Raw genomic sequence first — 17274 nt, 5'->3', positions numbered from 1 at the left:
AAGGGAGCGCACATCAGATAAGTCAGAACCAGGTTCAAGTTCCACTGAGGCATCACGAAAGGAACAGGAGGAAACATATGAGTGATGCCCTTCAAAAACCTATTTACAACTGTGGACTTGAACAAAGAGGGCTGATCAGGGAGCCTTATGAAGGTGGGAATGGCAGAGAGGTAGCCCTTTAAAGTGCCTAGAGCAGAGCCCTGCTGGGCAAGAGAAAGAAGAAAGAGGAGAACCTCTGAAAGAGGGGCAGAAAGGGGGTCCATAGCCTTTGCTGTGCACCATGCCACAAATTTGTTGCACCTGCAGGCGTATACCGATTTTGTGGAGGGACGCCTGGCTGCCAGAATCACATTGCAGACTTCAGGAGGCAAGTCAAATGGCCTCAACTGCCGCCGCTCAATCTCCACGCATGTAAGTGGAGACTGGACCGGTTCGGGTGGAGGACCGTCCCCTGCTGCTGCGACAGAAGGTCCTCCTGAAGAGGGGGATCGACTGACATGATGAGTAGCTCGGGATACCAGTATGTTCATGCCCAGTCCGGAGCCACAAGGATGACTTGGGCCCGGTCGCGCCTGATCTTCTTCAGCACTCTGGGCAGAAGTGGTATAGGCAGAAAGGCGTAAAACAGACTGGAACTTCACTCGCGGCGAAAAGCGTCTCCGAGCGAGTGCCGCCTTGGAAATTCCAACGCACAGAACTGATGACATTGCGTGTTCTCTTCTGTGGTGAACAGATCTAACCAAGGCTCTCCCCACTGCTGAAAGAGGCCTTGCGCCACGTCCGAGTTCAGACGCCATTCCTGATCCATCATGCACCGAGGGCTGAGTTTGCCCGCCCTGGCGTTCAGGGAACCTGCCAGGTGTTGAACCACCAGGGTCACGCCCTGATGTTCCAGCCACTGCCAAAGGCGCGGAGCCTCCTGGCAAAGGGTCCACGACACCACCCGCCCTGTTTGTTGCAGAACCACATGGCGGCGGTGTTGTCCGTGAACACCTGCACTACACTCCCCCAGACAGAGGGGAGAAATGCCTTCAGTGCAAGCCGGGTCGCCCGCAGCTCCAGAAGGTGGATGTGGAGCCGGGACTCCGCCAGAGACCAGAGGCCTCTGATCTCCGCCTCTCCCATGTGGGCCCCCCCAGCCCTGGAGGGACGCGTCCGTCACAACTACGTGCTCCCGTTGGGGTAGGGAGAGGGATCTGCCGCTGACCCAATCGCGGTCCGTGAGCCACCACTGCAACTGACTTGCACTGCCCTCCGAGATCAAGACATGGTCGAACAAGTTGCCCTGATAATGGGCCCACTGAAACTTCAGGTCCCACTGCAGAGCCCGCATCCGCCACCTGGCGTGATGCACCAGAAGGATGCAGGAGGCCATCAGCCCCAGAAGCCGCAGCGTAAACCTGACCGAGACTCGGGATAAAGGCTGAAAGATCGGAATCAGAGCCTGAATATCCCAAACCCGCTGTTCGGGAGGATACACCCGAAACTGCGCCGAGTCTAGAACTGCTCCGATGAAGAGGAGCTTCTGAGAGGGACACAGGTGCGACTTCGGCACATTGATGGAGAACCCCAGCAGGTGCAGGAGGTCGGCCGTAGTCTGGGGCAAGCCCGCCTTCAACAACCAGTCGTCAAGGTAGGGGAAGACTGAAACCCCTAACCTGCGCAGATGAGCTGCGACCACCACCATCACTTTCGTGAACACCCGTGGGGCGCTGGTAAGGCAGAAGGGGAGTACAGTAAACTGAAAGTGCTCGTGCCCTACCGTGAGCCGCAGGTAACGCCGGTGGGCCGGCAGGATGGGGATGTGGAAATAGGCGTCCTGCAAGTCCAACGCTACCATCCAGTCTCCTGGGTCTAGGGCAGCTAAGACCTGAGCCAAAGTTAGCATCTTGAACTTCTCCTTCCGGAGGAAGCCGTTGACGTTCCGGAGGTCCAAGATAGGGCGTAGGCCCCCTTTGCCCTTCTTGGGAGTAACAACCACACCCTACTTCTGGCCCAGGAACGCGCTCTATGGCCCCCTTGGCAAAGAGGGCCGTAACTTCCTCTTGCAGAAGTTGCAAGTGATCCCCCGAAACGCGGTGGTACTGCGGGGGCATAGCTGGAGGAGTCGCCTCGAAGGGGAGGGAGTAGCCCCTTCAGACAATTTGCAGCACCCACCTGTCCGATGTGATGGAGTGCCAGTGGAGGAGGTGATGGCAAACCCTGCCCCCCACTGGCGTCAAATGGGCCTGAAAGCTCGGACTAGGAAGGCTTTGAGGCGGATGCTGCCGGGGTGGATATGGACTGGCCGTGCCGTTGTCCCCTGTTACTGCCACGACGGTAACCACGTCCGCCACCGCGCTGAATGTTAGTCTGCGGCCCGTGGCTGGCAGGACGTGTGGGAGCTACCCTTCCGTGGCCACGAAAGGAGCGCTGGGCAGAAGATTGGTGGCGCGGGGCTAACAGGCCCAGGGACCTGGCCGTAGCCCTGGAGTCCTTAAAGCGTTCCAGTGCATGATCTGCCTTGCCACCGAAGAGGTGGCTGCCATCGAACGGCATGTCCATAAGGGTGTTTTGGACATCGGCCGAAAAGTTGGCGGACCTCAGCCAGGCGTGGCGGCGAACCGCCACAGACGTGGAAATCGCTCTTCCTAGCGAGTCCGTGGTATCCAGTCCACATCTAATAGAGTACCGCGCTGCGTTTGTTCCGTCCGCAAGGGCTTGAGAGAGTTTCGCCCAGGCTCCCTCCGGACACTCAGGCAGCACGGCCGCAACCGTATCCCACAGAGAGTGGGTGTAACGGCCCAAGAGGCACGCGGTGTTGACTGACCGCAACCACAAACTAAGGGAGGAGAACATCTTCTTTCCAAACTGTTCATACCTCTTGGATTCCCGATCTGGTGGTGCCATCGGGAATGCGGATTGGGAGGTAGAGGTCTGGATAACCAGACTCTCGGGGGTGAAGTGGGTGGACAAGAAACTAGGGTCGCCCGGAGCTGGGTGGTGGTGCCTAGCGACGTTCCTATCTACAGGAGGGCCTGTAGTGGGTCTGGACCAAGTGCCCAACAGGACATCTGTGAGAGCCTCATTAAACAGCAGTAGAGGCTCTGAGGAGCTTACCTGCGGTTTAAGGACCTCTGTGATGTTGGACCTCACTGTTGCGACGGGGAGCTCAAGAGCCAAGGCCTTGGCTGCCCTCATCAGCACTACACTATAAGCTGCCCCCTCCTCCGTAGCCACGGTAGGAGGGGAGACAAAACCAGTGTCTGGGGAGGTATCCAGGCCACTGGCTTCCCCTAGTTCCTGTGTCCAGTCCTCATATGACTGGCACTCACGTGCCAGGGGGTCCTCAGACCCCCCCCAGTCTCCCTCGTCGTCCATGTCCTGAAATTCAGGAATAAAGGATGGACCCAGATCCAAGAAAAAATCCTCTTCGGCTGGCGTCAAATGCTGCGTCGTGCGATGCCGCTCAGATGCCGGATCAGGGCCGAGTGTCGGACCAGGGACGGCGCCGGGGGTGACACCCTAGGGGTCGACGCCAGCGGGGTCTTAAGGTTGACCAGCCGCGACCCAGATCCGGAACCGGATCCAGCGGGGCCTTGTGGCGTCGGGACCGAAGTCGCCGACGGCGCCGGGGCCGAAGCACCCGACGGCGCCGGAGCAGAAGCACCCGGCCCGCTTGGGCTCCCAGTCGGGTCCGCTGGGCCCGAAGGCGCCGCGGAACCCGACGGAGGAGAGAGCAACCTCATGGCCATGAGGAATGCGTTGATCTCCGGCGTCGCGTTCTGCCCAGGGACCGGCGGGTATGGAGCAGGCCGCAACGCCAGCGGTTCCGGCGGAGCCGCGTGGGCGGTGTCACCCGAACCCCCGGCCGCATCGCGTGAGCGTCGGGGGGAGTCAGAAGAGCGATGTCGCCTCTTCGACTTCTTGTGCCTCTTAGCTGAGGACTTGGAGCCCGACGAGTGGTGTTGACTCGCCTAGCTGTGATGACTCTGGCCCCGCGACCGGTCCCTCGATCTCCTTCCAGACCGGGACCTCGAGCGGCGCTGGGTCGACTGCCGGAGCTCGAGGCGCTTGCGGGACCGCTCCCGCCTAGCCTTTGACGTCAAGGCCCGGCAGTCGGGGCACGACTTGTCATCGTGGTCGGGCCCCAGGCAATGGAGGCACCGGCGGTGGGGGTCGGTAACCGACATCAGTCAGTTGCAGTCGGCACAGGGCTTGAACTTGGGCATCCCTACCGGCACCGATGGAGTCGTAGACTCAAAACGGATCCAAAAAGGATCGAAAAAGCTTGGTCAAAAAGTGACTAAAGGGTACCACTTTCTCTGGACCTGCGCTTGCTGGCGCGAAAAAAGAAGAACTGACATCAGCGCGCGAGGGCGGTGTCTAAGTACTCCGACGACGTCATCCCGGCGCCAATGACACCGACGACGGATGCGGAGCCGCAGACGTCTACCGACGTGCAGGGGTACTGCTACGCAAATTTTTCCAGATCCAGTCTGACGCCTGGGGATATTCTAAGGTAAGGAATCTAATAATAACCTGTTTCTTTCAGATACAGAAATAACCAGATCAAAATAATACATCCATAGAGCATGCAGTTCGGTTTTAAACAGAAACTTTTGGAAGTTAGCATCATCTTGGCAGTTCATGGAATCTAGCCTAAAAAAATAGGCGGTGGGCGGATCACAGCACAAGACACTAAATTACACCAAGTGTTTAGGTTAAAACAACAATTTATGACTACGATTGTTGTAAAGTTTTACATACCATATTGGATCGTGTTCAGAGGGATAAGGTGGTTGTTCATTAATGATTTCCACAATAAAAAAAACACAAAAAGTAAATTTGCCTGGATATTCAAACCTCTTTCAACATACGTGCACTACATCAGCCAGTAGGGGATTGGATACAGGATACGGTTTTCTTGCATTTAGTTGACCAGGTGAAGCTGGAAGTGACACTGTAGAAAATACTGTATTCCTTTGTAAAAGACTGAGGAAATGAGGGCTCAACGGACCTAAAAATGGAACCAGGCATGAGTTAAAATGCAGCCGAGAAATACCTACTGTTAAGCTAACATATTTCTTACGCTTATTCAATGTTATGTTCATCTTCATTAGATGAACAGCTAAAAATGTGATATAATACTAGTACGTCACAAATGAAATCCGCAATACCAGTGGCAAAAGTATTGTATTTTTAAGGGTTTTTACAGCTCAAACAGTTAGTATTGTTTAAAGAAACACTGTAAGGGCAAGGTGGAGGGCTACCTCACCAAATTAAAAATCAAATAATTGACGGCATTTAGCAACACAAAACTTACAGGTTTAGGTCTCACATAGCAAAGCCTTAAGATCTAACATACGTTAGCATTCACACTGTTATCCTTGCTGGACGGCTGTTCACTTGAAAAGGTGGCTGGGTAAAAGTACTAGGAAGTTACACTTAATGAAAGTGGAAAAATGCATCAAATTTAAGAAAAATGCACCTGAAACTATGGTTCAGCCGATTACTTACCGGTAGTATCCATTAGTCTGAGTCCTCATCTTTCTCTTCGTCGATCTAGTCCTCACAAATTGGGACCCGTCCTTGGGGTAAGAATATTTTGCTTACCCAAGTAAAATATTTATATGGAAAGAGAAACCATCACCGACATTTGAATCCCCTGCTCTGATGCAAAGATATATATAATGGTTGACCCCACATAGCTCTCACAGTGACAATAAACAAATACTATTCCTTAAGGTGCTGTTATCAAATCACAGAGAGAGGATAGAGGGAAATCAAGAAATGTGACAAGGAAGAATAGGACACGGAAGAGAATTGTAGATTAACAAGACTCAATACTTGTGAAGTAAAATCTACGTAATATCCTCTCCCAAACTGCAAATGATTTAAGAGTTACAGGAGGGATTTCAAAATGTAAATTAAATGAAGATACAGAACTATTATCTTTGTTCTTCACTTGGTAGAATTACTGTAATGCTCTTTTGTTATAATCTTCAGTCAGCACCTTTTTGTCCCTAAAGATATCTGTATGTGAAAGAATAACATACTGCCTAAAATGGTTTAGCCTTATGTCAGTACCTCCCTTTTCCACTTTCCCTTTTCTTGATTGTTCTTCCTTAGCATTTCTCCATTTTTAAGGTTAGGATATCACCTCTCAACCTTTCCATAAACTTCACTGGGTGACATGACAGTTCCTGTGAGGCTGTTGATAGCGTAGCTCATTACCATATTAAATACTTGTTGAACGTTTTCTTCATACAGGAATATTCTTATTTACAATACTATGCTGTTAGATTCATGTATGTATAGTAAGTACTGTGGTTCGATCAATCAGGGAATTGTGAAGCGCGCTACTCACACTGAGGGTCTCAAGGCAGATGGGGGGGAGGGGGGGAATGCAGCTCCAAGGCAGCCAAAAAGCCAGGTCTTGAGGCTCTTCCTGAAGGTGTGCAGAGTGGGGGAGAGTCTGATGTTGACCAGGAGCTCGTTCCAGTCCTTAGCCGTGACGTAGGCAAAGGCCCTGACACCCACTGTGATTCTGCGGATGTGCAGGGTTTCTGCTAGGGAGAGGTCGGCGGATAGAGGATTCTTTTGGGTATTTGGAAGGATACTCTTTTGTTGAGGTATTTGGGTCTGGTACAGTGGAGAGATTTGTAGGCGTGGGTGAGTAGCTTGAAGGTTACTCTCTTCTCGACGGGGAGCCAGTGGAGGTTTGCAGGTGTTGGGTGATGTGCTCATGTCGTTGGGATACCGAGGACGGGTCTGGGTGCGGTGTTCTGGATGGTCTGGAGTTTGCATAGTAGGGATTTGTCAATTCCAGCGTAGAGGGTGTTTCCGTAGTCCAGTCTGCTTGTTATTAGTGTGTGGGTGATGGTCTTTTTGGCTTGGGGGGTTCCACTTGAAGGTCTTGCGAAGGATGGAGAGGTTGTTAAAGCATGTGGAGGCGATGGCATTGATCTGGCGGGTCATGGTGAGGGAGGAGTCGAGTATGATGCCGAGGTTCCAGGCATGGTGGTCAGTTGGGGTGGGGGGTTGCCGAGGGTAGTAGGCCACCAGGTGTTGGCCCAACCTGGGGGGGTGGGTCCAAGGACGAGGACTTCTGGCTTCCCCGAGTTGAGCTTCAGACAGCTGCTGCTCATCCAAGCTGCAACGTCTTTCTTTCCTTCCTGTAAGCGGAGTCTTGAAGCTTTGGGGTCCTTCGTGAGAAAGAGGATGAGCTGGGTGTCGTCGGCGTAGGATACCAGCTGAGTCCATGCTGTCTGACGATGGGCTATGTAGATGTTGAAGAGCGTGGGGCCGAGAGAAGATCCTTGGGGTACTCCGCAGTTGATCTCTGTGGGTTCAGAGAGGAATGGCAGGAGTCTGATATTTTGGGTTCTGCCGGCAAGGAAGGAGCAGAGCCAGTTGAGGGCGAATCCCTGTATGTTCACGAAGTGGAGTCTGGCTGCAAGAGTGTGGTGGGAGACAGTGTTGAAGACTGTGGAGAGGTCTAGTAGGATGAGGGCCACGGTGTGGCCTAGTTCGAGGAGTCTGTGGATGTTGTCTATGGTGGCTAGGAGAGCGGTCTCGGTGCTGTGGTTACTGGATTTGGAAGAGTCGAGGAAGGGGTTCTCTTTGATGAAGTTGGTCAGCTGGGCGTTGACGATCTTCTTGGGGACTTTGGCTGCGAAGGGAAGGAGAGAGATGGGTCTATAGTTTTTCAGGTTCGTCGGGGCTTCAGAGGGTTTCTTAAGGAGGGCCTTGGCTTCTGCGCGTTTCCAGTCGTCGGGGAAGGTGCCAGATTAGAAGGTGGAGTTAATGGTGCATCGTAGCTCGGGTGCTATGGCAGCCGCAGCATTGTGGAAGATGTGTGGTGGGCAGGGGTCCATGGGGGCTCTTGAGTAAGTGCTCTTCATGATCGTGGTGGTATCTTCAGTGGTGACTGGGGTCGAGGCGGTGATTTTGGGCTGGCTAATGTTGCTGGTGAAAAGTGTGTTTTCTGGAGTCTTTTCGCTGAAGCTGTCATAGAGGGCCTTGATTTTCAGGTGTAAGAAGGAGACAAGCTTGTTGCAGAGGTCCTGGTAGGGTGTGACGTCTGTGGCTTCGTTGGGGGATTTAAGGAATTGCTGGATGTGTTCCTTTGAGTTGCTGAAGTTGGTGAGGATTTTGTTCCGGATTAAGGTCCTTTTGGTAGATCTTATGAATTGGTGGTATTCTGACATGGTGGTCTGGTCTTGAGTGGTTTTGCTGTTCCTCCATTGTTTTTCGAGATGTCTGTAGGTGCGTCTGGATTCTTGGAGGTCAGTGAACCAGGTGGCCTTCAAGGGGCGTTGTCTTTCTGGGTTGCGGAGGAGTGTGAGCTTGTCTGCGCAGTTGGTGATCCATTGGTGTAGTTCCTTGGCTGCAGAGTTGGCATCAATTAAGGCGGGAGTCATTGATGAGGGTGGAGTTGAGGTGCTCCTCTGTGACCTTGCTCCAGTTCCCTTCGTGGTGGGCGTGGAGTGGGTTTGTGAGCGGTGGTAGTGTTGAAAGAGAAGTGTACGCAGTGGTGGTCTGTCCCGAGGGGCTGCGTGGTGTGGCTGAAGCGGATGTTGGTACCTCCTGCGAAGATGGGGTCAAGGGTGTGTCCTTCCTTGTGGGTGGGGATTTTGACAAGCTATTTCAGTCCAATTTTCACGAGGTTGTCTAGGAGGGGGGTGGAGTTGGGGTCGCTGAGGTTGTTGAGGAGGAAGGTCAGGTCTCTGATGAGTATGTAGTCCATGGAGGCAATGGTGTGGGGTGCGATGAGGCTGGCGATAGTAGTGGTGAACAAATCGTGAGGCCTGAGGGGTATGTAGGCGTGGGTGCCCAAAGCGTTGTTATGGGGCTGGTCTGGATCTGGAAGTGAAGGTGTTTGGTGGTGGAAGGGGAGTTGCTCGTGCTGGAGGTGGAGATTTGGAGGGAGCTCTTGTGTGCGATGGCGAGTCCTCCTCCCCGCAAATGATCAACTTTTCAGGTCGAGCCTGAGCCAGCGCACAAATGCTGCTCTGGTGATCTGTTGTAGGTAGAGAACGGAGAAGCCCAGTCGATATTTTTTATTATCTTGTGTCTTTGTTCTACGTAAATGCTGCTGTTTGATTCCTTAATAGACTTGTTAGTACTTACTTAATACAGCCATGTCGTCATTTGTATCCTCAAAAGGGATAAAAGGGCGCACTACGTGTTTTTTGACTGTCTTTAGAGTTGTATGGTTCTCCGGGGTATCACTCTCCGTTACAAGTGTGAATTAGTAGTTACATGGTTGCATCCCCATATGTTTGGGGTATGTCCCCCGGGCTCCTTTAAATCCTCGTGAAAAGAGGTTCAATAAGTTCATAACAAATTTTGATTGTTAAACTTCACTATTATTTTTCATTTCTCACTGGTCATTTTATTCATAAACCAATGTTTTTGTTATCATTGTTGTACTAAAACATTTCATCTCTCCCAATGCATTCGGCACATCACGTGCCTTCTTCCAGGGGATATTTCGTGAAATGTTTGTTTCTCCCGCGACCGTGCTCCTTGCCCGGAAGTGTCATTTGTATCCTCCCATGGCTACTGGCCCCTTTCCTTGGTTGTTACAAGTTACATGTACTTTTTTCCTTTACTGATCTTCTTCTACATTAGGCACAAGGACGTGCTTCGCTTACATTCAGCACACCGGGCCCGCTTTCACTTTCGAAGCAGGGACAATGGCAGCCGCTTGTTTGCAATGCCATGGCATTGTAAATATTTATTTGTCTAAACGTCTTCAGGGCAAAAAGGAAAGGAAAACGAAGGCAGGAGGCTCCGATTGAGGTGTTCCTCCTCTCTGCTCCTCAGCGAGCCGGGAAAGCCGCAACATGGTGTCATTTTTGGGGCACTACGTCATTTCAAGGGTAGGAAGGGTGTGCAGAGAGGACAGAGCATCCTTTTCGGGCACAACTTTCTAAATGGCAGAGCAAAGCCTTTTGTGATTTTTAGTGTACAATATATGGAGGTATTACTCTGACCTAGAGTCAAGGTGATATACTGACTTACTAAGTTAGTCTACCTATACTTTTCGTATTTTTTTAGCAAGAACCCTGTAATAGAGGGTCAGTTGCCGTTATTTTATACTCGGCCAAAACAACCATTATTAGTTATTACTCTTTTAAACGGTCTGCCATACTCCCCGCACAAGCTACAGAGTAGCTGCTTATATCAATTGATGTAATATAAGACAAAGACCAAGATAGAATGTTCCTATTGAAGAGCTTCTTGAATTACTTTTGTGGTGCGGCTGTATCTTGCTAAGTATGCGGGCTAAGGCATTTAAAAAAAAAAAAGCATATGGCACAGTTAGACTTCAAGTCCCACAATGCCTGCGGGTCTATTGCATATATGTAAACACATTGCGCCACTTGTAAAGAACACCGCTATGCCGAAACCACGACGGGACTACATTTCCCATGTTTTCTGTAGTCCACGTAATGAACTTTCTAAATATATAGGCAATCAATAACATAGAAAAAGTAATTATCTTATGACACGATTAGGTGTTAGTACCCATCACTTTTGTGGTCTTCTATGTATACATGATGCCGCTTTCGGAGAAGTTATAGTAATGCGTTATAACATATTGGTGATGAAAACGACATTTTCCATACTCTTAGTAGTTCCATGCGCACACGTACGACTATGACATCATATGTTTTGACGCACACCGCGGTAAACAAATATGGAGCTGTGGACCTGTCGGGTACCTTCCCGAGACGGCCCAGGATGGACGTCCGGAGTACTGACGGACAGGTGAGTCCATACATAACTTCTGATGGAAACGTAGGGTGGCGGGATAGGGCATGTTCCCGCTGTGGCTCTGCCTAGTGAGACGCATTGATTATCTTCAAAATTGGGGACGCACCTTTTTATCAGTTGTAGCCATCCACGTTAATCAGTAGGACAAATTCGTTCTTACTCTCCGTTCTTATTGTTAGTAATGAGAGAAACGCTTGCGTAAGAATTACGGAGTCGGCTGCATGCTTAACTCTGTTCGGTGAGGTGCACATAACTTTCTCTTTCCTCATCTCCTGAGGCGGAAGCCGGGAGACCGTTCGTTTTATTCTTTTAAAAATTTACTGTGATACTGTGATTTTACACACCCAAACCTTCTCCCTGGGCACTTATTTCTTTGCTATCACGATCTGGGCATTTCCGCACAGCGGATCTTAGCGCTGTCGCGGGATACAAACAAACTTCTTGCCGCCATTCACAGAGAACCCTCAAGCCACGCCCACTACCTCAGGCCACGCCCCCACCGAAGGTATTTAATGAAGCGCTGAGAACAAGCGCGAGTTAGAAGACACTCATCTCCTGAGGCAGAAGCCAGGAGACCGTTCGTTTTATTCTTTTAAAAATGTACTGTGATACTATGATTTTACTCACCCAAACCGTCTCCCTGGGCACTTATTTCTTTGCTATCAAGATCTGGGCATTTCCGCACAGCGGATCTTAGCGCTGTCGCGAGATACAAACAAACTTCTTGCCGCCATTCACAGAGAACCCTCAAGCCACGCCCACTACCTCAGGTCACGCCCCCGCCGAAGGTATTTAATGAAGCGCTGAGAACAAGCGCGAGTTAGAAGACACTCATCTCCTGAGGCGGAAGCCGGGAGACCGTTCGTTTTATTCTTTTAAAAATTTACTGTGATACTGTGATTTTACTCACCCAAACCGTCTCCCTGGGCACTTATTTCCTTGCTATCACAATCTGGGCATTTCCACACAGCGGATCTTAGCGCTGTCACGGGATACAAACAAACTTCTTGCCGCCATTCACAGAGAACCCTCAAGCCACGCCCACTACCTCAGGCCACGCCCCCCTCGCCCGCCCCTATAAACCATGTGCATGTCCAGGACGCGCAGCGGACGAGCCGTCTGCGCGCCGAAGGTGCGCCTAAGGCAAGCCCGTCTGCGCCCGTCCGCGCCAGACCGGCGACCGGGGCCAGACATGCTTCCGGTGGACTACCAAAAACAATCTATACCAGGGAAGAGTTACTTAGTTTTAACCCTCAGCCAAAAAAACTCCCTCTCTTTACTTTCGGAGAACCAAAAAAACCATCCCAAATAGGTAACAAGAGCAAAACGACTGAGGTCACGGACTCTGACCATGGGAGTAACCCCACAAAACAACTTAAATCCAAGACCTGTCAAAATCACATAGTATGTGCTCTTATAAATGTCAGGTCTCTTGCCAAACACGCGACACAGGTATATGACCTGCTCGTCGACAACCTCTTTGATTGTTTGTTTATAACGGAAACATGGTTGTCCGAGTGTTCCTACCCGGATTTAGCACAAGCACTCCCCCTAGGATACACTATATCCAGACTAGACAGAACAGGAAAAATAGGGGGGGGGATTGCGATCATCTACAAAGAACATCTAAAATGTACCATATTACACGCTCCTGAACTGAAGGACGCAGAAAGCCTCTGCTTCAATATTAAAATAAACAATCAAAACACCTTTGCGGGAGTACTGGTGTATAGACCCCCTGGCCCTATGGGCCACTTTTTAGACACTCTTGGTGACTTTCTAAGTCCCATGGTGATACGTTATGCCAATTTTACAGTTCTAGGTGACTTCAACCTCCACCTAGAAATGGAGAACTGCCCAAATACAAGAAATTTCAGGGAAATTACTAACTCCCTCGGTCTAAAAATTCATAATAAAGGTCCTACCCACCAAGCTGGGCATACCCTAGACGGGATATGCTCCAATGCTACTAATATAGTAACAACCCCCCCCCCGTCCACCCTTGTCTGGACTGACCACAAACTGGTGCCTTTTAATATATGCTATGAAAATGGACCCATAAAAGGGCATGATATCACCACCCCCCTGTCCGCAACTGGAAAAATCTGCTAGCTAGCCCCAATCTGCTACATTTAGCGGAATCCACTAAACCCACCCTCACAAATGATCCAGATACGGACAACAATCTGTTTAATAAATGGATGCTATCAATAGCTAACACTCTAGCACCATGGAAGAAGGGCCAGAACGCAAAACGTAAGTCAGCTTCCTGGTTCACACCTCAACTAAAAACCATGACAGATAAGTGCAGGACCCTAGAGAAAATATGGAGACAGCACTCCAAAACAGAAGACTTGAAATCCTTTAGACTAGGATTAAATTCCTACCATCTACAAATAAGGGTGGAAAAAAAGAAGCACTATACGCACCTTATTAAAAGGGCAGATGACAACCAAAAGTCTATTTTTACAGTAGTCAAATACCCCCCTCACAAGAACTTTGTAATGATATCGAAGAGTACTTTGAAAACAAAATCAGTGAGCTAAAAACAATTTCTTTGATTGTATAGCCCAAGACCCCCCAGCCCAAAACCCAGGTCCAAGAATAGAACTCAAATGTTTCAAAAAAATTAGCTTAGACGAATCTAAGAAGGCTATTCTTTCATGTAAATCAGGGTCCCCTTTCGATCCCTGCCCGCCAAAAATTCTCCACGCATTAATTGAGACTGTGAACCCGATCATAAATCAAATTATCAATTCTACTTTTGAAACAGCAAAAATCCCTGATCTTTGGAAAATATCCGCGGTCAAACCTCTCCAAAAAAAGAAACTATCAGACTCCACCATACTTTCCAACCTTAGACCCATCTCCCTTCTCCCATGTCTGAGTAAAATAGCGAAAAATTGGTGAACATTCAGTTGGACGAGTTCTTGGAAAACTCCAATTGCCTTCACCCCAAGCAATCGAGTTTCAGATCGGGGCATTCAACAGAATCAGCACTGCTCTACACCACAGACACCCTGAAATGGGCACTAGATCAAGGCAAAGAGGCGGTGTTGGATCTCTACGCGGCCTTTGAAACGGTCTCCCACAACATTCTGATAAACAGACTGAAGAAAATTGGTTTAAACGACAAAGCCCACGAATGGTTAACCGCATTTCTTAGAAACAGGAACCAGTTCGTCACTCTGGGTAGGTACAAGTGCACAGGGAAACAACTGTCCTCAGGGGTCCCACAGGGATCCTCCCTGAGTCCGACCCTTTTTAACTTATACATGCCCCCTCTGCTCACACTGATTGACTCCTTCGATATTGAAGCAATCAGCTACGCAGACGACACCCAATTGATTCTGACCCTGGATAAAAACTCCACCGCGGCAGAAGAAAAATTTCACCACTACCTCACCTCAGTCATGAAATGGATGGAGTCAAACCATCTCAGGTGTAACAGCTCCAAGACAGATATTATGTTGTTTGGGAAAGCTAACAACTTTAACCCAACCCTATGGTGGACCATTAATTCAGACCCACCGCCCGCCACAGTGGACACAGCCAAAAACTTAGGTTTTAAATTCGACCCCTCGCTGTCCTTTCACAAACAGGCACTCACAGTTGCAGGTACTTGTTTTCAAACTATAACAATGTTGAGGAAATTCTTTGATCTGCTTCCTCTGCACGCTAGAAAAACTGTTGCAGTGGCCCTGATTTTATCTCGCCTTGACTATGGCAATGGTCTATATGCTGGAACAAAAAAAATGGTGATAAAACGACTACAAGTGATCCAAAATGCCGCCGCCAGGCTGGTGCTGGGACTCCCCAAACGGTCATCCTCGACCGATGCCCTAAAAACACTCCACTGGCTACCAATTCATAAAAGGATCTTATTTAAGATCCTAACCATCACCTATAAAGCCACCATTGGAAGTGGGCCACAATATCTGAGAAATCACCTTAGACCCTACAAAACTAAACAAACCCTGCGGTCTTCCAACGAGAACTTGCTCACCAATCCCTACTTCAAAATGAAAACCCGAGGGGGGAAAACTCTGGCCACACTGGGAGCAAAAGCTTGGAATCACCTGCCCACCCAACTAAGACACACCAACAACGAGCCCATGTTTAGAAAGCTATTACAAACTTGGATCTTCAGCACTTCAGACCAGGAAATCTTAGCACGTATCTGATCCCTCTGCAATCATCTTTTTTTTTTTGCACCCTTCCCCTCCTGTCTTCCCCTCAGTCTTCTGTCATCTAGCGCCAAGATGCTCCTTGGAGTGAACGCTGCGCTCTATAAAACCTAGTTTCATTCATTCTCGAGACCGGAGACGCGCCTCTCATTAGATGCAGCTGAACACGCAAGTCAGAATGGCGAAATTGTTGTTACTTTTAATCTTGCAATTCTCAGTATCAAGTATAATACCTGTGCAAGAGCTATGGAGTTGGCCGCATCAGGAGACTGTTAGGTGCGGGAAGCGGATTGTGTTTCACACCACTTGGACAAACGCGCTCACGAATGGACTGTCATAATGAGAATGTGCACTTAAATATGAGAGTATTTCTCACCCCAGATCCTTAAATAGACGGTGTATTTAGATCACACCGCGTACCGGTGTACACCGTTTACTGTGCAATAAGGGACTACTACTGTTATTATTATTAATTCTTACAAATCCAGTTGTGCAATGAGAGTGATTGGAATTCCATTTCATTTGTTTTGTTCCTCATTTGCTTTTCTCTAATTAGAGCGGTGCTCTATCTACCTGAGCCGTAGCCAGGTGAGGGGAAGCACGTTCCTCCTACCCTAAAGGTGAGCAGTGGGTGGCTCAATGTTTGGGCCTAGTGTGTATATATATTTGACACACGAGCTGTTATCAGTCGTTGAACGGCTCATTAATGGCTATATGTTAGATAAAACACTGTTTTAACGCCATTACTTGCTTTTCTATTCTCTGTGTTTTCTGTGTTCTGTTTTGCCTGATCCCTCCTGTACTGGATATCTACCAGTACCAAGGAGGACTGCCATACACCATGAATGCTCAGGTGATATAGTTGTGATTTTATTGACACACGTTTTATATCTTCACTTTTTGTACATAAGCAGTAGCAATTTACGGTCCTGATGAAAGCAGCGGACACCAGGTTGGGTCCTAAGACTGCAGAAACATGTTGAACTACACATTATAACTAGTAGCTATTTGTTCAAACTACACTGCACTGATTTCTAACTATTGGAAGCCTAAGGGTTACCTAATAAAGCTTTTTCCCCTTGACTCTCCAATTTTATACAGTTTACACAGTTCTCACTATTATTACTTTCACTTTTTTCACGCACTGCTTTTCAGTTATCAATACACGCCATTGCTAATTGACATACTCGCACTACAGTGGGCCACACACTTTGTTTAATAACTTGAGAAGTGGTTGCAACACAGACTCTTCGTTGTGTGAAGAGGCCCAGATGATGACAAGGGCGGTACAGAACGATAACTGATGGGTATTTTCACACTATGAAAATATCTTTCTGTATTCCAGTTACACACAGAATACACACGTTATAGGTTCTTAATAGGCACAGAGAACACCAGTAGATACCTTTAGACCCACAGTTACTTATTGTTAGTATATATTGTTCAGAGGGGGTTGTAGCTGTGACAGGTCTCTAAATATTCCCTGGGACCCTACTCTCATTGTTATTTTTTATGTTAAGAGCAAAGCTTTACACAGAGCTTTAGGCAGGAATCTGGGGTGTGGAAAATACAAAAAAACACCACCACTACTAATGTCACAACCACCACCAATACCACCACTGCCACTACCAATACCACCACCACCAATACCAACAACCCCACCGTCCCCACCAATATCACCAATACCACCACCAATACCACAACCACCAATACCACCAGCACCACCAATACCACCGCCACCACCAATACAGCCTCCAACACCATTACCAACAATACCACCAATACCACCACCACCAATACCAGTACCACCAGCACCAATACCACCACCACCACCAATACCAATACCACCACAAAAACAGAAGGAAAGGACCCGATTAGGGCTACACGGGTCACCACTGACCACCTCTCAACCTTCCATGCTAAATGAAGAGTCAGAGAAACAGTGGAGAATATACACCAGTAATAATTTATTGTACACGCTCAGAGCAGGGCCCCGTCTGCACATTCTTGAGAGAGTTCTACAGAGGAAACTGACAAACTGAAAGCATAAAGATACAATATATGCATTGCATGGTCAACTAATAACATGCCCACAGTGGAATTTTACCCAACAGATGTGGGAAACCAGCGTAAAGACAATAAAGCCTTCTACTCTTGTACCTTACACAGCTCAGAACACTTCCAAGGCCGTTCCACCCTGGGCTGCAATCAAACTGATAGGTGGGAGAGGGCATTTACCAAGGGAAAGCTATGCACTGGATCAGACAATTCTTCGCTGCATAAACAAAACTTAGCAAGAAGCATTTCTCTGAATTGTGGG

The 17274-nt window shown here is 48.9% G+C and overlaps 1 protein-coding gene across 7 annotated transcripts in view; it reads right to left on the bottom strand.

Annotated features, from left to right (window-relative positions):
• LOC144769184 (uncharacterized) overlaps positions 1-17274 on the bottom strand; it is a 4448662-nt gene that overhangs the window by 3682972 nt on the left and 748416 nt on the right. For 6 of the 7 annotated variants that reach the window (XR_013598674.1, XR_013598675.1, XM_078653198.1 and 3 more), the window contains one exon: positions 4860-4999. Coding sequence is in view for 5 of the 7 variants with exons in the window: in XM_078653198.1 (XP_078509324.1) it covers positions 4860-4999 (140 nt within the window). In the remaining 2 variants the exon portion in view is untranslated. Of the gene's footprint in view, positions 1-4845; positions 5000-17274 lie in introns of all 7 variants that reach the window. The other variant, XM_078653201.1, reaches the window with a different exon arrangement.

This window comes from Lissotriton helveticus, chromosome 7, assembly GCF_964261635.1.
Source record: "Lissotriton helveticus chromosome 7, aLisHel1.1, whole genome shotgun sequence".
In the NCBI taxonomy this organism is placed as follows: Eukaryota; Metazoa; Chordata; class Amphibia; order Caudata; family Salamandridae; genus Lissotriton; species Lissotriton helveticus.
This window is presented reverse-complemented; position numbering and strand designations above follow the sequence as displayed.